Here is a 21474-nt window from a genome sequence, read left to right as displayed (position 1 = left end):
GGAATTGGAAAAAGAACAGCAAAAAAATCCAAAAAATTCCAGGAGAAAAGAAATAATAAAGATTTGAGCAGAAATAAACGAAATAGAAAATAAGCAAACTACACAGAAAATTAATGAAAGCAAAAACTGGTTCTTTGAAAAGATAAGATTGACACACCATTAAGCAGACTAATTAAGGAGAGAAAAGAACCAGATAAGTCAAATCCGCAACAAATCAGGCAACATTAAAAAAGACATAAGAGGAATGCAAAACATCATTAGAGGATACAATGAGTGACTCTATGCCAACAAAGAAGAAAACCTGGAAGAGAAGGACAAATTCCTGGACATATATAATCTATGAAGATTCACTCAGGAGGACATAAAAAGTCTGAATAGACCTATAACAAGCAATGTGATTGAATCAGTAATAAATAACCTCCCAACAAAAAAAGTCCAGGCCCTCATGGCTTCACTGCCAAATTTTACATAACTTTTTTTTTTTACCACCAAAATTATTTTTGTCACTGACAACATGCACAACACTACAACTGTATCGTTACTGTTTGGTTTCTTAAATATTACTTAAGTATGCATTAAAAATAAATGTTTACATTGAAGAAACATGACACATTACAGACATCCTGTGTAAACATAATCCCTTCTCAATATATTTTCCTTTGTCTTATACATAAATTACTTAATCTACAAAGTAACAAATACATAAATTTTTATGGACTAAAAGTATATACAAATTTTGTAGTTTGATAAGTGGTCACTTTATGATTTCATAAATAACAACATGCAGTATTCACAGTGTTTATTATGAATCAAATGACTTATCACGAATTCCTATTGTTTCCAACATGTTCTGTCAATGAAAGATCTTCCTATGTAAGATTTCATATGTTTAAAAGGTCAAAATAATCAAAATCCTAGTTTGTGTGTGTGTGTGTGAGAGAGAGATTTTTGTTACATGGTGCATGAGAGACAGAAATCGAGAAATCACGCCTCGGGGTGGGGGAGATGAACATGCCAAAATGATCTTCTCCTCCATTCTCCTCTCAAGATTTTGGACACACACACATATGTGCCCGCTGTGAGTTTTAAGCTGCTGGTTCTGGGACTCGAATCACGGTCGACTATGTGGAGTCCAGCGATGGGACCATGTGCTGGTCCCAAAATCTTAGATTTAAAAAAAAATATTAGAGAAGGTTGCTATTAAATATTATAAAGTCTCATCAAAACAACTTCAGCTTGCCTGAAAAACAAAATAATGCTACTAAAGAGTCAATGTTTGTACCATTATTTAAATGGCATCTAACAAGACCTACAATTTAAGAGAAAATAAAATCATGGTCCAGCTGCAGTGATGTGCACTGCTAAGATGCTATACTCCACTGGAGCTACATGGGAGGCCTGGGTTCAACTGCTGGTCCAACCTAAGGAGCCTGCAATCTCCGTGACTCATAGATGCTGAGGCAGGAGGATCATGATATGTTGAGACCATCTTTAAAAAGAGAAAACAAAACAAATTTCTAACAAGCTTCCATAAAAATTCCACTGAGGTTCTGTTATAGGAATAGAATCAATACTATCCTAAATTTTCTAGAATTTATTTTTGAATCATCGTTTTGATCACTTACAGGTTAAAAATAATGACACACAAAGTAATTTAAGCCATACTTATAATCGCTAATAAAGAAATTTTATTATTTCATCTTTATCTTTTTTTTTTTTTGGAGAGGTTTTTTCGCTATAGGGCGCATGTGCTCGCCAGACAGAGAGAGACATAGAGACAGAAAGCGAGAAATCACCCCCCCAGAGGGGATGGTCACGCCGCAATCCCTTCTCCTCCATTCTCTTCTTGGGATCTTGGGCACGCATGCACACATGTCCGGTGTGAGTTTTAAGCCACCGGGTCCGGGATGTGAACTGCGGTCGACTACGTGGGAGTCCAGCGACATAGCCATTACGCTAACTGCTGGTTCCCAATTATTTCATCTTTCATGACTGGAAATCCTTATTTCTTCCAAAAATGTTAAATACCACCTAACGAATTATTTATTAAATAAACCACTCAGAATTAATTAGGTAAGCACTCAAATTACTTTTATGTAATAAAAATAAAAAGGAATTTTGCATGTTGGCTATGTTTTACTTTTTACATTTTTTTTAGGCCTTCACTTATACGGTATAAAACTTACAAAGAAAAACATTCTTGACTAATATTCTCATTAGATTTAAATGATCCAAACTACAAATAATATTAAGCTAAGCAATACCATTACTTTTAAAATATAAAAAAAAAAGTTTCTTTTTTCTTTTTTTAATTCTCAGAGGGCACATGGACTAGTCAGAGAGAAAAAGAGAGAAAGAGAGAGAGAGAGAGAGAGAGAGAGGGAAAGTGAAAAAGCAACTCCCTATGGGGTGTGGTCACACTGTAAACCCTTCTTCATTCATTTCTCCACCTTGTTGGGATTTGGGCATTCATGCATGTGTCTGGTGTATTTTTCAAGCCTGAGATTTGAACTGCAGTCAGTCATGTGGGATGCAGCTCCTTTAGCCACTAGGCTATGGTGCTGACCTAAAATATAAGTTTCTAAAAGTTTTACATTTCAGATCAATACAAAATGATGATCCAGTTCACACTACTTACTGTCCAACAACTGTTTAAAAAAGTAAATATTCTGGGAACCAGCAGTTGGCATAATGGCTATGTTGCTGGACTCCCATGTAGTCGACCGCAGTTTGCGTCCCGGACCCGGTGGCTTAAAACTCACGCCGGGCGCGTGTGCGTACGTGCCCAAGATCCCAAGAGGAGAATGGAGGAGAAGGGATTGCGGTGTGAACATCCCCCCGGGGGGTGATTTCTCGCTTTCTGTCTCTATGTCTCTGTCTGTCTGGCGAGCGCACGCACCCTATAGCGAAAAAGACTCTCAAAAAAAAAAGTAAATATTCTGTATTAGAGAGCAGATTAAAAGAAATGTTTTCCACACACTTATTTTTAAAAACAAGATTCTGATATATGCAAGGAATCTAAATCAAAATTCACAAATGATGACTGAAATCCCATCAATTTTTAGTCCCATACAATGTAAATCCACAGTTATTATGCATAAAGAATCCAAAATTAAAGTTTATAATGGATATGTCAACAGTTCACAACTAATGCACATCAGTATTGATGGGTTCCACTATATTTCAACCAGGCACAGCAGATGTGCACATCTGACAGACAGACTGCTTATAAAATTGAAGCTATCAGAGCTAAAGGTAAGGAATACGTAAATATGAACGTAGCAATGCCAAAGAATTAAGACTGTTAAAAAAAGAAAGTGAATAAGATGTGATGTAAACACATCTGATAGTTCTCTCTGTAAGACACTTTCCACTGATTTATAAAGCTATGGTTTTATAATGCGTTTAAAAGGAAAATTTTTCTACACTGCCGCATTCAGTAATTTCATTGTACACTCTTGACTAAATGCAATCTTAAAATCTTCCTGCAGAGCTTGACATATCTCATCAGGATTTCTCCAGAAAATCAGCTTGTCATATTTTCAGTAGCCTTTAGTGCTTCGGTAGCATTTCGAAGCTCCTTAATAACTGATGACAAAGCTTCTGGATTAATTCCTTGTCAAAGCAGTACACAAATAGACAGAGTTTCCATATCTAAACCAGTATTCAAAATTCTTGAAATCACAAGCAGAACGTCTATGGTCTCCCTCACCACATTCAGATTCACTGCCACAGCCACTGCAGCTGCCCTGGGCACCGCCACTACTGGCACATAACTTTTAAAGAAGAGGTAACCTCCGTTCTACTCACACCATTTATAGACATCCAAAAGAAAGGAACCCTTCCAAATTCATTCTATAAGGCTTCCATTACACTCATTCCAAAAACAGATAAGGATATGACAAAAAAGGGAAAACTACAGACCTATATCCCTGATGAATATAGATGCAAAAATTCTCAAAAAAATTGTTAACCATATTCAACAGCATATAAAAAAGGTTATTCATCACTACCAGGTAGGCTTTATTTCAGGGATGCAAGAGTGGTTCAATATATGTAAAACTATAAATGTAATACACCATAATAACAGAAAGAAAGATAAAAACCATATGATTATTTCACTTGATGCTAGAAAAGCATTAAAAAAATTACAGCATGCCTTTATGATCAAGACTCTCAGTAAAATTAGCATAGAAGGACCGTTCCTCAGCATAATAAAAGTCACTTGTGAAAATCCTACAGCTAACATTATACTGAATGGGGAAAAGCTGAAAGCTTTTCCACTAAAAATGGGTACAAGACAAGGTTGCCCACTTTCTCCACTTCTATTCAATATAGAACTGGAAGTTTTAGCCAATGCAATCAGACAAGAGAAGGAAATAAAAAGCATTCCAATAGGTAAAGAAGAGCAGAAATTACCACTTTTTGCAGATGACATGATTGTATACATAGAAGACTCAATAGTATCCATGAAAAAAGTTCTCGAAGCAATAAATGCATACAGTAAAGTGGCAGGATACAAAATTAATTTACAAAAATCTGTAGCATTTCTATATACAAACAACAATCAGACAGACAAAACTGAAGAATGTAATTCCACTTACTATAGCCACAAGAAGTATAAGATATTTAGGAATAAAACTAACCAAGGGAGTCTAAGACCTCTACAAGGAAAACTATAAAAACCTTAAAAAGAAAATTGAAAAGAATACTAAAAAGTGGAAGGATATCCCATATTCCTGGATTGTTGGAATCAATATAATAAAAATGGCAATCCTAGCTAAATTAATCTACATGTTTAATGCAATCCCTATAAAATTAGGAGACATTCTTTTTTAATTTATTTTTTAGAGTTTTTAAATTTAATTATATTTATTCACTAATTTATTTTAATTTGATCAGAGAGAGAGAGAGAGAGAGACAGAGAGAGAAGGAAAGTGAGAAAGCAAGCCACCAGGTCCAGGACTCAAACCATGGTCGGCCATGTGGGAGTGTCCAGCATCTTAACCAGCAGGCCATCTGCTGGTCCTTACAAGAGACATTCTTCACAGATTTAGAAAAGACAATCATAGAATTTGTCTGGAACCATAATAGACCCCGTATTGCCAAAGCCAGCCTGTGCAAGACTGGAATAGGTGGAATCTCACTTCCTGACCCCAAAATATATTACAAAGCTGTGATAATCAAAAAAGTATTGTATTGGCACAAAAAATAGACACGAGGACCAATGGGACAGAGACTCCAAAAACGAACCTAAAAACATACAGTCAGCTCATCTTTGACAAAGGGTACCAGTCAATCCAGTGGGAAAAGGGAAACCTCTTTAACAAATGGTGTTGGAAAACTGGAAAATTTCTACAGAAAGATGAATCTGAAGAAAACCTGCAGAAAGATGAATCCGAACCCCTATCTATCACCATTAACAAAAATCAACATGAAGTAGATTAAAGATCTAAATCTAAGACCACAAAGTATAAAACTCACTGGGGAAACTCTGGGAGACATTAGGGTAGGCAAAGACTTCTTAAGCAAGACTCCCAAATCACAGGCAATAATCCCAGAAATAAGGGATTACATCAGATTAAGGAATTTCTGCACAGCAAAGGATTTTTCATGTATGTAATTAGTGTAAATAAAAACCCCTCAGAATGGGAGAGAATTTTTCTTAACTGTGCCTCACATAAGGGACTGACAACCAGAATACAGAGGGAACTCAAGCAGCTTACCCGGAAGAAAATGATTAACCCAATTAAAAGATGGGAAAATGAGCTGAACAAACAACTCTCTAAGGAAGACATATGAACCGCCAAAAAGCATATGAAAAAAGGCTCAACATCCCTCATTGTAAGGGAGATAGAGATCAAAGCCACAATAAGATACCAACTAACCCCAGTCAGGATGGTGAAGATTGAAAAAAAAAGAAAAACAAATAATAAGTGCTGGAGGGGATGTGGTGAAAGGGGAACACTCCTACACTGCTGGTGGGAATGTATATTGCTCCAGCCACTGTGGGTAATGATACAGAGGTTCCTCAAACCTTCAAACGGAACTACCATATGATCCAGCAATTCCACTCCTGGGTATCTACCCAAAGGACAGAAGAGCACACAGTTGGAAAAGTGCTATTTTAATTGCAGCATTCTTCACAATTGGTAAGATATGGAACCAACTCAAATATCCACAAACAGATGAATGGATTAAAAAATTGTGGCACATATACTCCATGGAATACTATTCAGCTTTAAAAGCAACAAGGCCCAGGAATTTGATAGAATGTGGATGAATATGGAAAATTTGTTGCTGAGTGAAGCAAGTCAAGTCTCCTCTTAACATATACCAACTGTTTGCACTCTATGGTAGAGACTGAAAGATTGGAAGACATACAAGCATTGAAAATAGTTATGGACACTGTGTGGGAGGGAAGAGCATAGGAAATTTTTGGGGGGAAATGGAGAGGTAAGACACTTGTGGGACATAGATAAGGTTTATTATCTGTTGATGAGGATGTGTATGGTGGTCTCAACGGGGTTTGACTGACGTATATATCATGCTGGGTAAAGTCTCTTCACAATCGAAAAGATGTATAGTGATTTACTGTATGAATAATAATAAACGCATAAAGAAAAAAATAAAATAAAATGTCTTCTGAAATTAGCAAGTGTAAAGGCCCAAGTGAGGAAAAGTGGTTAAAAATTTTAAGAACAGTTTACAATTTAAAGAGAGAGAATGTGAGACAGACAGAGAGACAGACGCCAGAGACAGCAAGAGGATAGAGGTCACCCTACCATGTCTGAATATTTCAGGAGTCTTGGGACCAGCAGTTAGCATAATGGCTATGTCGCTGGACACCCATGTAGTCGACCACGGTTCGAGTCCTGAACCTGGTGGCTTAAACTCACACCAGGCACATGTAAGTGCGTGCCCAAGATCCCAAGAGGAGAATGGAGAAGGGATTGCAGCATGGTCATCCCTCCCAGGGGGTGATTTCTCATTTTCTGTCTCCCTGTCTCTCTTTCTGGTGAGTGCAAAAACCTCTGCCCCCCCCCCCAAATATTTTGGGAGTCTAGAAGATGGAGTTTAGAGCATAGCTTCACTAAACAGGCCAGGATACTTCAGCTTTAAAATAGCTTCTGAAATTAGCAAGTGAAAAGAAAAGGCCCAAGGTTAGGAGAAGTTGTTGAAAAATTAAAAAAAAAAAATTTAAAGAGAGAGAAAGTGTGAGATAAACAGAGAGACATACAGCCAGAGACAGCGAGAGGAAAGCAGTCACCCTACCTTGTTTGAATATTTCAGAAGTCTAGAAGATGAAATTTAGAGCATAGCTTCCCTGAACAGGCCAGGACACATCTCAGCTTTAAAATGGCTTCTTTTCTAAATATTTCAGGTGGGAAGAAGATAGAGTTTAGAGCATAGCTTCCCTGAACAGGCCAGGACACATCTCAGCTTTAAAATGGCTTCTTTTCTAAATATTTCAGGTGGGAAGAAGATAGAGTTTAGAGCATAGCTTCCCTGAACAGTCAAGAACACACCTCAGCTTTAAAATGACTTCTCATCTGAATATTTCAGGAGCCTCCTAGGATTTGAACTGCATAGTTGGTTACATGGGATACAGTTGCCTTAACCACCAGGCCATGGAGCCAGCCCAAATATTATACTTTAAGTGGCTTTATTGTACAGTATAGGAAGTACAGTTCATAAAGTTTTTATTTTATAATAAAAGAGATCATTTATAAAATTGTTAAATTCTCCAGGTGAAAGATTATAGGGGCTCTAAATTAATGTGTTAGAAGTAAGGATAAGGGGCTGTTCCATAGCTCAGTGGAATGTCCTGCTCAGCAAAAGCCAAGTTCCACATCATGACCATGGTTCAAATAACTGACACAGCCTGAAATATGACAGGCATGTATGCAAGTACACAAAATTCAATGGGCTGGACGAGTGGAGGGGGGACATTGCTATATGACCAGACTCTGTGGGGAGTGCTCCTCTTGTTGCTCTCACTATATACCCCTCATCATGAATTAAAGATCCTAGAATGCACAAGGCTTGTGGCTGACAGAATATGGAGGTGAGGAAAGAGTTAGCTACCTTCCTTGTTCTAAGCCTAAGAAGTCAAAGAGCTAGAAGTGTCTTCTGGGATCAGCAGTTAGCTTAATGGCTATGTCACTGGACTCCCACGTAGTGGACCACAGTTCGAATCCCAGACCTGTGACTTAAACTAACGCTGGGTGCATGTGCGTGTACCCTAGATTCCAAGAGGAGAATGGAAAAGGGATTGTGGCGTGGCCATCCCCCCCCGGGGGGGGGGTGATTTCTCGCTTTTTGTCTCTCCGTCTCTGTCTTTCTGGTGAGCATACATGCCCCGTAGCAGAAAACCTCTTCAAAAAAAAAAAAAAGAATGCGTCATCTTCTGATAAAATCTGATGTGTGAGTAAGTGTAGGATCCAAAAGGGATAAAGGAAGTTTTTTCTTTTCCTTTCTTTTTATAGGAGAGAGTAAATATAGTCACCTAGTACAACAGATTATGCAGTCTAATGTCCTATATTTTTGTTGTTGTTTGTTTTGCTATAGGATGCATTGACTCACCAGAGATGGGAGAGAGCAAGTGAGAAATCACTTCCCGGGGGGGATGACCACACTGCAATCCCTTCTCTTTTATTCTCTTGGAATTTGGGGTACACATGCCCATGTGCCAGTCTCTGCACCACCTGCCGAGCCCTCCCACCTTTTAAAGATATGTCCAATTTGAGATACCTTTGTGACAGCCAAGGTGGATATCCAGGTCTTGCTGAAGTGTGTCAACATGAGTCACAGATGTAAACAAAATTGTTTGGAATATACGTGAATAGAGGAAGATAGAAAACCAGGGAAGCTTAATGTCACAAGTCCAGTTTCTGAATGGTTGGTAGTGTAAAATACATGTATGAACAAACAACTTAAAACATTTTAAGAGGTTTTTGTCATAGAGTACGTGAGAAAGAGAGATGGAGACAGTGAGAGGGAAAGTGAGAAATCACCTCTCGGGGAGGGGGATGGCCATCCCACAATCCTTTCTCCTCTTATTACCCTCCTGGGATTTTGGGCACACACACACACACACACACATGCACCTAACATGAGTTTCAAGTCACTGGGTTTGGGACTTGAACCGTAGTCAGTCATGTGGGAGTCCAGTGATATAAATGCTATGCAATCTGCTGGTTCCACTTTTAAGTATTTTTAAAAATACTGAACTTGGGGTCAGCTGGTGGCCCGGTGGTCAAGGCAGCTGGATCCCACATGTCTGACAGCATGGTTTGTGTCCCAGATCCAGCAACTTGATAGGCAGGGTATGTGTGTGTGTATGGCCAAAATCCCAAGAGGAGAATGGAGAAAAAGTGATTGAAGCATGACCATTCCCCATGGGGGCTTTCTCACTTTCTCTCCTCACCCCATTATCCCATGAGTATAGATGCCCTCTGGGGGGAGGGGGGGAATCTGAGTAAAACAAGTAGCATAAAAAGTATAGCCTAATTAGAAGGCAAGGTTTATGGGAAAAGCAATGCAAGGTAAGGCTGTAAATGTAATTTTTAAGTTAATTTATTCCTGGAGAGTAATGTCAGAGCACAGAGTAAGGAGGCTGCCTTGGGTTCCTGCTGTCACAGTCAATGAGTACACATTGAGCTCCACAGACACAGCACGGGAGCAAGTGACAGCCAGGCACTGGGTGACTGTGCCCTGTGGAGGGATGATAACTAAACATGGGCAAGAGTCTAAGAAAATGAGAGGCAAAAATGTCATGATATGCATTCTTTGTGCAAACTTGCCAGGAAGAGCACAGACATAACCAGATGCTTCAGTCAACTTCTCAGATGTTTTAGTTCTCAGAGTGGTGGAGGACTTCTAAAGAGATCTGCTAAAGAGAAAGGAAAATTCAAAGATATGGCAAAAGCAGACAAGGTCAATTATGAAAGAGAAATAAAAACCTATATCCCTCCTAGAGGAAGCAAAAAAGTTCAAGGATCCCAGCACAGCCTAGAAGCCTCCTTCAGCCTTTTTCCTATTCTGAGTATCACCCCAAAAATCAAAGAACAACCCAACCTACCCTGTGGTGGTGTTGCAAAGAAATTGGGAGAGATGTGGAGTAACACTGCTGGAGATGATAAACAGCCTTATGAAAAGAAGGCTGCTAAACTGAAGGAAAATATACAAAGATATTGCTGCATACTGAGCTAAAGGAGAGCCTGGTGCAGCAAAAAAAAAAAAAAAAAGGGAGCTGTCAAGGCTATTATCGAATCTGTCTTTAGACAGCCCTGTTTTGGTGGTATATTCAATGACTACTAACCTTGCCTGGCACAGTATGAGAGCTATAAATTGGTATGGAAATTTAAAGCAAGTTCTTGTTGGTACACAGCAGAAATTAGTTATATACAGGGATGGTCATTTTCTCATCTTCAGCTTATACAAATAATTGTTCTGTTAACTGAATACCACTCTGTAATTATAAAAACAAGTTGCAGCTGTTTTGTTGATGTTCTGAATGCTAATATAATCTCTTTTTCATTAAAAAAAGCATTCCTTTCATGAGCAGGGAACAGAGTTGAAGAGTTAGCATTCCCAACTGTCAGTCAACCTCCCCAGCATCAGTCAGCCCTGGATCATGGGCACACCCATGCCCAGAGTAAATTCTGAGGTCTCCAGACATAAGCCCAGAACCCTCAAGGGTGTCACATCTGGGGCCAGTAGATGGTATAATTGTATCACTGGACTCTCACATAGTTGACTCTGGTTCAAGACCCAGACACAGTACTTAAACCTCAAGCCAAGTGCATATGCATGTGTGCCCAATATCCTGAGAGATTGCGGTATGGCCAGCCCCCCGAGGGGTGATTTTTTGTTTTCTGTCTCTTGTCTCTCTGGTGAGTGCACTCACCCCATAGCAAAAATCTCTTAAAAAAAAAAAAGTGTTGCATTTTACCGCAAGGCTGGCCCCAAATTTTACATTTAAAGCTTAAACCAATGGTACTCAATTGAGATTGCACAAAAGAATCACCTGTAGTGCTTTGAAATATTCTGTTGTCAGGTCCACCCACCAGAGATTGTGGTTCATTTTGTTTGGATTGAGGGGACCAATAGGTGGCATGGAGGTACAGGTGGCTGGATCCCACACGCACAACTGCATGGTTTAAATTCCAGACCCAGCAGCTTGAAAATCACGTGTGCATGTGTGCCCCAAATCCTTAAGAGAATGAAAAAGGGATTGTAGTGTGTACATTCCCCATAACGGGTGACTTCTCATACCCCCACCTCTCTCTCTTTCCCTCTCTGGTGAGACATGCTCCAGCAAAAATCTTCCCCTCTCTGGTGAGACATGCTCCAGCAAAAACTAAAAATTAGCAAACAAGAACCACCACCAAATGATTCTAGTCTGCTACCAGGGTTCATAGGCACCAGCCTAAAGAAAGCCTCCGTATCTAAAAATTCTAAAGAAACCACTTGTGATGATTAGTCTTGGTGTCAACTTGACCTACTATCCTGACAAAATATTCTGCGTGTGTCCTATGGGGAAATTTTCATAAATTACCTTGCAAGGCTGTGGAAGATTTGTCCTCAAATGTGGATGGGCATGATCAATCAACAAAGGACCCAGAGAGAATAAATACAAAAGGCAAGTAGGGCAAATGCATCTTTTTTCCTGCATCTCTTTAGACATTAGGCTCATTCTAGGCTCATCCACCTTCAGACTTTAGGATTTACACCCCCAGCCCCCTGGGTTCTCTGGCTTTCAGCCTTGGGACTACCTAGTTTCCTGCCTTTGAGGCCTTTGAACATGGAAAAAGTGACACTACTAGCATCCCAAGATTTTCATCTTGCAGATGGCCTCCTGTGGGAATTCTCAGCTGCCATAATCATGTAACTGATTCTAATAAATCTCCTTTTAATTACCTATACATTTCCTACTGGTTGTCTCTCTAGAGAACCCTAATAACATCAACCTAACTAGCTAAGGTGACCCAGAAAAATTAAACTTAAAAACACAGTTAAATTATTCCTATACAAAAGAAAAACAGATACTGAATATATACAATTTATTTAATAAATTAATGTCATTCAAAATACAGTGCCAGAACATTATGGAGTTGAACATGCTAGTAATGTTTGTCATGAAGCACCTGTGCTCATATTAGATTGGCGGCGCCCCACTAATGCTAGTGGTTCCTGGGATTAATGCCAGAGCAGTGCTACTTATCTGCTCCTCTGCGGATAGTGCAGAAAATTCCTGAACAGTTCATCTTTTCAATTCTACCCCCCAATGCACACACAACAGGTTAAAAAAAACACACTCTGACAGCTAACAGATTCTATTCACAATCACTCTACAGTAATGCTCGTTATTAAATAAGAATGTAATGACCTGGTTAACCCTCTTGAAATCTTTTAGGATGGAGAACGACATCAGCAGCAGGTAGTTATACACATGAGCCAAAGTTAATGTAATACACAAAGTGGAGGTCTTTAATGATTAAAGCTCCACACAGACCCGCACAATGAGGGGCTAGCAATTCTTACTGCAAGCCCAGCAACGTTAAGTCCACCCCTGGTAAGTGACCAGCTGATCGGACAACCTGTATTCTAGACAGACAAGTATAAGTTAGTGAAAAGAAAATACATGCACCTAATAGTATAGACTGATCCTGCAGTCATAGCTTTCCCTGTGTAATACCATAAAATTATGGAAGATCTTAATTATAGTATAGGATTTAGACAACAATTCTATACCAACATAGACATTAGTGTTAAGTGCAGTTGAATTGATTACACTGAAAAAAAAATGTATTCCAGGGCTTCAGAGCAGAAGCACGGGAATTAGATACATATACTAAAATAACTTCAGCACAATTTATAATATATCACACTAGAAACAGAAAACTATTTTTATAAGTGAAGTTTTTGAGCTGTACATACACAGGGCTAACAATGTTAGATAATCCAGATTCTTATGCTTTCATGATACATAAAAGTTTCTCAATTATTGAATAATCTATTTCATATTATGGAAGCAAATCTTTCTGTAAGACTCACTGATATATATATTATAGTGATGCAAATATTAAGTAGGGCATAAAAATAAAATTTATCAAAGATAAATTTTTATGTATTCATTTTTAGTCCTTTCATAGCCTCTCTTCCTTAGCAAAAAAATGACAACGCACATAAATCTGGCATGCATTCCCAGAACTCCCCAACTATACAGGTGGTAGTGCAACCATTTCTCCATCCAGTTCAAACTCTTCTGTCCCATCTGGTGAAAAAAGGTAAGTTGGTGGTTTCCATGGAGATTCTTCAAGGCAAGATGGATAAAGTTTGCCCACAGTGCATCGAAAATCTCTCCCCAAGTCCCATAGTACACGCTCTGATATATGCTGCCGCAGAGACCACCGGTCGAGTTCCAGATCATATTGGTAAGTGACATATTTAGCTCGCTCATTTAAGTGGGTTTCTCGCATGAATACACACAGAGAATTTGAGATCACAACAGCTCTAACACATGGGTCAGAGTACCTCTTAGCAGGGATGTTGGCTGCCATTTTCCACTCATTTTTATTCACATCATAAATTTCTACAGTTACTGACGAGCCATCTACAGTGCCAGAAGGGAGTCTTATGCCAGAATTGGTAGCAATATGCAACCCTCCGATATAAAAAATTTTATCACCAAAAGCTGCAGCTGAAGCAAAGGACCTGCTAGTTTGCCTCATGGCCATTTCTACCCATGAATCGGATCTTGGAAAATAACAGTACATAAGATTCAGTGTCATCACATAAATGCAGTCATGAACCACAACTGCTGCACTCCACTGCCATGCACAAGGTAAAGGGCTTACCATTGTCCACTCATCCTTCTCAGTATCATATCTTTCTACAGTCCTCCGATTAAGCTCTCCACCTACACTATCTCCTCCAATTGCATAGATATAGCCTTCACAGCAAACCAAAGATGGCTTTATGCGGACAAAAAGCATCGGGGTCTTTGGAAACCATGCATTTTGTTGAGCATCAAACCAATAAAAGCAATTCACGGTTCTGAAGGCCGTCTGAAGTTTGCTTGTTTTACTGTGATTTGTTTTTGTGTTTTTCAGAGGAACTTGGCCCCCTGCTATGTAGATGTCATTATCAGGAGTTACAACAGTCCCAACTTTATGTAAGTCAGCTGGTGGGCTGCACAACTTGTAAACTTTTTCTGCCTGGGGGCTGTAACAAACAGAAGAGTAAAGACTACAAGGATTTTCTGAAGATGCTTCAATGAAAATCATCATCTCTTCTTTAGTCATTCCAAGTCTTGGTTTGAAAAACTTGGGCATGGACTTATACAGACCTTGAACAACCACAGACTTATCATTGGGTGGCAGACCTTGAAACCAAGCTCTCTGTGTTACTTCTGAAAGTGCATCAATTCTGATTTGGCTAAGAACTGAAGACAAATACTGGGATCGTGATTCTGTGTTATATTCCAACCATAGCATAGCAGCTTCTCGAACTGTTTCTTCCTTTTCTACATTTAAATTGTCACTACTGAGAATGTCTATCAGTAGGTCATGTGACAGCTGCATGAATGCTTCCTGGTGATACACAGCAGTGAACTTGTGCTCCACCATTCTTTTAGCACTTTGTTTTAATTCCTCACAACTGAAGAGATCAGCAAAACTCAACAATCGCACACAATTCTCTGCATTTATTTTTTTGATTAAATATTCTCGACAACGTTGTAAGACATCTTCAACCTAAAATGAGAAGGACAAACAAAAGGCTAATAAAGGCAGGATAGACTGATTTTATTTCTATCTAAGACAGGTATATTTATTCAGTTTTTATTTTCAGATACTATGTCTAGACTAAGATCTTTGTGTAGTAATAAAATTAGAAGAATAAGTATAGTTTTGCATTTCTTTTTTCTGTCCAGAGGCCTACTTAATTGTCCTAGTTAGAAACTGGTAGTATAACATTCAACAAGAACCTAAAAACTAAATACTGGCCTTAAGGAACATGTAACGACATTCACACATAACTTACTCTTTGTTAGGCTTTATAAATACATGTATGAGAGAAATATGAAAAATCATAGTATAGGGAATGATTATTATTGAGCTGGATTCTAGTTTTCTCTACTTGGACAAGATATTAATTTAAAAAACTCAGAAAATCATGCCTAGTGATTAATTTGTCATTCTTATCTAGAGATTTAAGATAAATAAAAGAAACATTAAATGCATTTATGTGCATTTACAAATTATTCATATTTAAGTGGTCCATCTTAACTACCTACTATACTTATTCAGCATCCTAGTAGTTAACTAGAAAACAGTTCACAAAGAGAGTCAGGTTGCTTAGATTCAAAACTTGGATTAGCCAGACAGCACCTGCATACAAGTTTACTGCAAAAAGTACATGAAAAAATGGAATTACAGTGAGTTCATTTTGGTAAAAAAAAAAAAAAAAAGGAAACCTATGCTTATTTTTATGATATACATTTTCTGTAAATTTTTTGAAGACCTTTCATGCATGTAGTTTCATCTCTCTAATCCTTAGTTTTCTCTTGTATAAATAAAATAGGGAAATAATTATCTACTTCGATGATTATTGTTAAAGCTACATGAGAATCTACATAAAGCATTAGTAAGTATCTGGCCCATAAAAATATCATTAATTCACATGGTTAGCAGTGAAAGTCACAGAATGCCCTGTCACAGGCTTGCCAGGCAACCCAAGTCATGAGGTGCAGTTCTATTTTACATCTGGACAAGCACATGCACACGGTTTTCATTAATACAGCCGAAAAAAATGATAAAGAATATTGTCAATATTTATAGTAACAAGGTGTTCTGGTATCTAAATTTCTTAAAATTCCTCAATTCCTTAGCATTTCTGAAAACGCTTGTAGTTCCTGGCTTTTAAAATGGTAATGACAACTTGAAAGCTACATAAAGACAGTCCTTTCAAGTTTCGTTATGGTATGAGCACTTTTAATTCTGAAGTACCAGGAAGCTACCACAGCACATTTCCCCAGAGGTACAGTAGGAAACTGCACAGTTTTATAGGGAAAAAAAAAAAAAAAGAGTACAGACCAGATAAGAAAGAAGTGTCAAAAGGCATCAACTGAGTTGTTTCCCAGTTTCGCCCAGGTGCTGGCATTCAACCAGTGTCATTTATGTTTACTCAGCACACATTTATCAAGTATCTACTAGATACCAGATATCAGGGTCATCAGGTGGTGTAGTGGTTAAGGCACTGGACTCCCACATGGTCGGCCACAGTCCTGGACCCAGCGGCTTGAAAACTCATGCTGGGTGAGTGTGCGTGTGCCCAAAATCCTGAGAGGAGAATGGAGAAGGGACTGTGGCGTGGCCAACCGCCCCCCCCAGGGGTGGGGGTTATTTCTCATTTTTTCTGTCTCTTCTGTGAGTGCATGTGCCTGATAGCAAAATCTCTGAATAAAAAAATATCTACTAGATATCATGAATCATGCTTCACAATTGATCTGAAAAGTCTCCCTTTAGAGAAACTTTATTTCTGGAATTAAAAGTATTCCAAAACAGAGAAAGGAGTGAAGAAAATTCTATTCCTCTTAAAATGTAAAAAGGGAACATAAGGAGGAAAAACAGAAAAAGTTTATCAGAAATAAATATACCAGTCATCATTTTTTGTTTTATTTTGCATAAATATTTGTCCTTATTCACATAATACGGTCACATAATCATCATAAATATTTGATAGTTTCTGTAAGAATCTTAATTTCAGGTCAGCCAGTGGCATGGTGTTTAAGGTGGCTAGATCCCATATAGTAAGTGTATGGTTTGAGTCCCACACTGAGCAGCTTGAAAAAAACACACTGGGCATATGTGTGGGCTTGCCCCAAGTCCCAAGAGAATGGAAAAGAATGGACTATATGGCATGGCCATTTCCCCGGGGGGAAAGGAAGGGTTCTCATTTTCCCTATCTTTCTTTCTTTCTTTCTCTGGTGAGCATACATGCCATGTAGCAGGTTTAAAAAAAAAAAAAAAATTACACGGGGCCAGTGCATTGCAAGGTAGTTAAGGAGGCTGACTCCCACACAGTCTATCATGTGGTTTGAGTCTTGAACCTGGCTGTTTGAGAAACATGCTGGGTACATGTGTACACACGCCCAAGATCCCAAAAGGAGGAATAAATGGAAAGGCGTGGCCATTTCCCACAAAGGGTGCTTTCCCACTTTTCTTCTTTCTGTCTCTCTCTGGGAAGCTTATGTGCCCTCTGCCAAATAATATATGTATATAAAAAAATGACACAGACAAGACATCATTGGAGAAACCAATTTCTCGAAAAAATAAGCCACAACTCATGTGTAACTGAGGAGAAAACTGCTTACCTGTAGGAAGCAAGCTGTTTCATAAAGCTGTTCTACAGTGCTGTCATTTATTGCCAAGTTACCCGTGTATGCATAAGTTATTATTATTTGTAAGGTGGCAGCATCCACATTCCTCAGGTGTATGTGTGTCTGTTTGCTTTCACTTAGTCCACTCATGAACATGGCCCTACAGTTGAGAGAGGAAAAACGAAGCTTAAGGTTTCACATAAAAATGTAGAGCTAAAAAGAAAAAATAGACAATACAGGATATTTATTCAGGGTATTTATTTATAGGGAATATTCTTAAGGGAGACAACAAAAAAGCATATAGCCTGGTGTCAAAGATACACCAGACTATTCCACTATGCCATCCCAAGTGAAAACATGAAAATTCATTCGCTTCTTATATTTTCACAAGAGAATTCTATTCAGCAATAATAATAAAATCTATGTATTGATACGTAAGATAAAAACATCCCCAAAACCTAATGCTCAATGAAAGAAATCTGATACAAAGACTATGTATTATATGATTGCATTTATATCTTAAAAAAGGCAAGTATATAGAGAAGCAGAAGGCAGGTTCATGATTACCAACAGCAAAAGGTAAGAATGTGTAGTGATATAAATGAGCATAAGGTGATGAAATGCTCTGCATTATATTGTAGAAATAGTTATATACTAAGTACATTTAATTATACATTTAAAATGGTTTAATTTTAGATATCTGAAGCTCATATGGCCAATTGCATGCATGGTTCAAGTCATGACCTGGCAGCTTGAAAAACATATTGGGCATGTTTGTGTGTGCATTTAAAATCCTGAGAGAAAATGGAGAAGTGATTGTAACATGACCATCTGTGAGGTGGTGGTAGTGGGTGATTTCTCAATTTCTCTTTCTCTGTCTGTCTCCTCCTCTGGTGAGTGCACACGTCCCTTAACAAAAAAACTGGGGGGGGCCCCCCCCCCTTAAAAAAAAAAAAAAAAAAAAAAAAAAAAAAGACATGGATCCTGAACTTCAGCTGTGAAATATTGCTTTCAGGGACTTAAAAGGAAGATTTTCTGCTGAAACTTCCCTCTCCACACTCATTTCTGGAAAAGGACAAATCCAGGCCCATTTTCACATGGATCCTGAACTTCAGCGGTGAAATACTGGTTCCATGTGGTGTGCTTATCACGTAGTTTTCAAGTTTTTACTTTTTAAAATTAAAATCTAAAGTTTTAAAAATTATCTTTTTTCTTCTATTTTATATTTTCCTCTTCTCTAATTCTTTATTCATTGGAATCTCAGCTCCTATATACTAAGTGTCTAGACAGGTCCAAATGAACAGGATCTAAACACCTGAATACGATTAAGATCAGAATTTTCCTCTATTCCCACTGATTTTTCTTTTTTTTTTTTTCTTGGAGAGGTTTTTGCTATAGGGCGCATGTGCTGGCCAGACAGACAGAAAGCAAAAAATCACCCCCCAGGGGGGATGTCCATGCCGCAATCCCTTCTCCTCCATTCTTGAGAACTCTTGGGATCTTGGGCACGCACGCACACATGCCCGGCGTGAGTTTTAAGCCACCGGGTCCAGGACTCGAACCGCGGTTGACTACGTGGGAGTCCAGTGACATAGCCATCACGCTAACTGCTGGTCCCTATTCCCACTGATTTTGATCTGCTAAGAGTGAAAATGGAATGGAAGAGAGATTGCAGATCACCTCCTCCTGCACACCTCTGAACACTCAGATTGAACTTCAAGAATTAGGGAGAAGCACCCCATCCATCAGATGACTAGAAATCACCGCAGGGTCACAAGAAATATGGAAAAACAAGAAAATACCTCTCCTCCAAGGAAAAATAATAACTCCTCTTCATCCTCAGACAGTTACAATAAAATTCATGGAACTGTCGGATAAAGAATTTAGAATTTTCATGGTTACAAAGGTCACAGAGATTGAAGAGAAGACAGACAAAGAATTGCCAAACAGGCAGGGGAAAGAAGCTGACAAGCTCCAAGAGGTGAGGAAATTCTTGCAAAATCTAAATTACACACTTTAAAAAATAATCAAATGGACCTTTTAGAGATGAAGGCTATAATACAGGAAGTCAAAACCTCCCTTGAAAGTATTAAAAGCAGATAAGATGATACTGAAAATCAAATCTCGGATGTAGAAGATAGAATCGCTGGTCTAGAAAAAAATCTACCACGAAGACTGAGAAAATGGCCCCCCCCAAATGAGAATAATATACAAAAAATACTAGATACCATCAAATGACCAAACATCCAGGTAATTGGTATCCCAGAAGATGAAGAAACTAATAAGGGCATGGAGAACCTATTCCACAAAGTCTTGGAAGAAAATTTCCCAAGTCTAGAGAGGCACTCAAAGATCCAGACCCAAGTAATACAAAGGACCCTAAATAGAATCAACCCAAGAAGATCTTCTCTAAGACACATTATAGCCAGAATGACCAAAACCAAAGACAAGATACTAAGACTGGCAAGAGAGAAACGCCAAGTTACCTACAATATCCCATCAGGCTGACAGTGGATCTCTCATAGGAAACAATGCGAGTGAGGAAAGAATGGGAAAATATATTCGAAGTGTTAAGGGAAAAGCAATTTTAACCAAGAATACTGTACCTGGCAAGATTATCCTTCACATGGGAAGAAAAGATAAGAACATTCTCAGATAAACAAAACCTGAAAGAATTTACCAGCATAAGACCAGATCTCCAAGAAGTTCTGCAGAGAGTACAATACCAGGAAAATTAAATACAGTCACACACGGAAATAAGAATTCAAAAACTAAGAAAATGGCCAACTTAATCATGGGGACAAGTCTGGAGTTGAATATTATATCCTAGAATATTATCGGGAACATTGTACCGCAACAAAAGATAGGTTAAGTACATGAGACTGAACTGGTGAATAGAATTTTATGATTTTTGACTAAAACATTGCTGATTTTCTTCTAGGCTTTGTTTCCCAGTTTTAAGGATTTTTGTCCTGTCTTGAGCTGCCGACAGGTTCATGAACCTACTATTTGAACAGAATCCCAACCTGTTTCCCGATTTTAAGTTTTAAGCATAGTTCCCTGGCATTTCTTTGATTTATTAAAGTTAAAACTGCTTTTCTTGAAATTAAAAATTATAGTAAAAATACATAATTAATGATTGTAGTAAGGTATATAGCATCAGCCAGGTACTACCTTATAGTATATTCGTTCTACTTAGAATTTCATGCCTAAAGTCAGACACGTAATCATAGATACGTATATATCAGCTGCGCTTGCTACTGAAAGTAGTTAGATTATTTAAGAAATTTTGTGAATCAACAAAATGTGTGGGGAAAAAGGAATGGAAAACAACTGGAAAACTGACATAATCTGGAAGGAGGCTGAGAAATGCCAGAGGGTGGAGAGGGGGAAACTATATAAAACTAGAAATGGGGGAACCAGCAGTTAGCGTAATGGCTATGTCACTGGACTCCCACGTAGTCGACCGTGGTTCGTGTCCCGGACCCGGTGGCTTAAAACTCACGCCTGGCGTGTGTGCGTGCGTGCCCAAGATCCCGAGAGGAGAATGGAGGAGAAGGGATTGCGGCAAGACCATCCCCCCTGGGGGGTGATTTCTCGCTTTCTGTCTCTATGTCTCTCTCTGTCTGTCTGGCGAGCGCACGCGCCCTACAGTGAAAATCTCTCAAAAAAAAAAAAACTAGAAATGGAAAATTATTGACAATAACATGTATGATTAAGCCACTATGCAGTATATTCTGGATGGGAAATCACATTTTGTATGCTTGGACAATGCTCAGTGAATGAATGTAAATTAATTAAAAATAAGTCACCAGCTTGACCATTTTAAGAAGATGAGTGAGGCATTTGAAATGGATAAATGTAATGTAAATTAATTAAAAAAAAACTAAAAAGAAATCCAATTAAGTAATTTCTTTTTATTTTATTTATTTTTTATTTAAATTTATTTGTTTCATTGACTGTACATCATTACAGCATACAAAATGGGATTTTCCATCCAGAGTACACTGTATACTGTCTCAATCAAGCACATTAACATACATGTTATTGTCAACAAATAATTTTCCATTTCTTGTTTCCTGTAT

The 21474-nt window shown here is 38.4% G+C and overlaps 1 protein-coding gene across 7 annotated transcripts in view; it reads right to left on the bottom strand.

Moving 5' to 3' along the window:
* Window positions 1–12468: 12468 nt before the first annotated feature.
* KBTBD2 (kelch repeat and BTB domain containing 2) overlaps window positions 12469–21474 on the bottom strand; it is a 33042-nt gene continuing 24036 nt past the window's right edge. For all 7 annotated transcript variants that reach the window (XM_006171482.3, XM_006171484.3, XM_014585372.2 and 4 more), the window contains 2 exons: window positions 17384–17549; window positions 12469–14762 (listed from right to left, as the gene is read on the bottom strand). In XM_006171482.3, coding sequence (XP_006171544.1) covers window positions 13227–14762; window positions 17384–17549 — 1702 coding nt within the window. In that variant the 3' untranslated portion in view covers window positions 12469–13226. The remainder of the gene's footprint in view (window positions 14763–17383; window positions 17550–21474) is intronic.

The sequence above is a fragment of the Tupaia chinensis genome, unplaced genomic scaffold (assembly GCF_000334495.1).
Source record: "Tupaia chinensis unplaced genomic scaffold, TupChi_1.0 Scaffold149666_1, whole genome shotgun sequence".
NCBI classification, from domain to species: Eukaryota; Metazoa; Chordata; class Mammalia; order Scandentia; family Tupaiidae; genus Tupaia; species Tupaia belangeri.
This window is presented reverse-complemented; position numbering and strand designations above follow the sequence as displayed.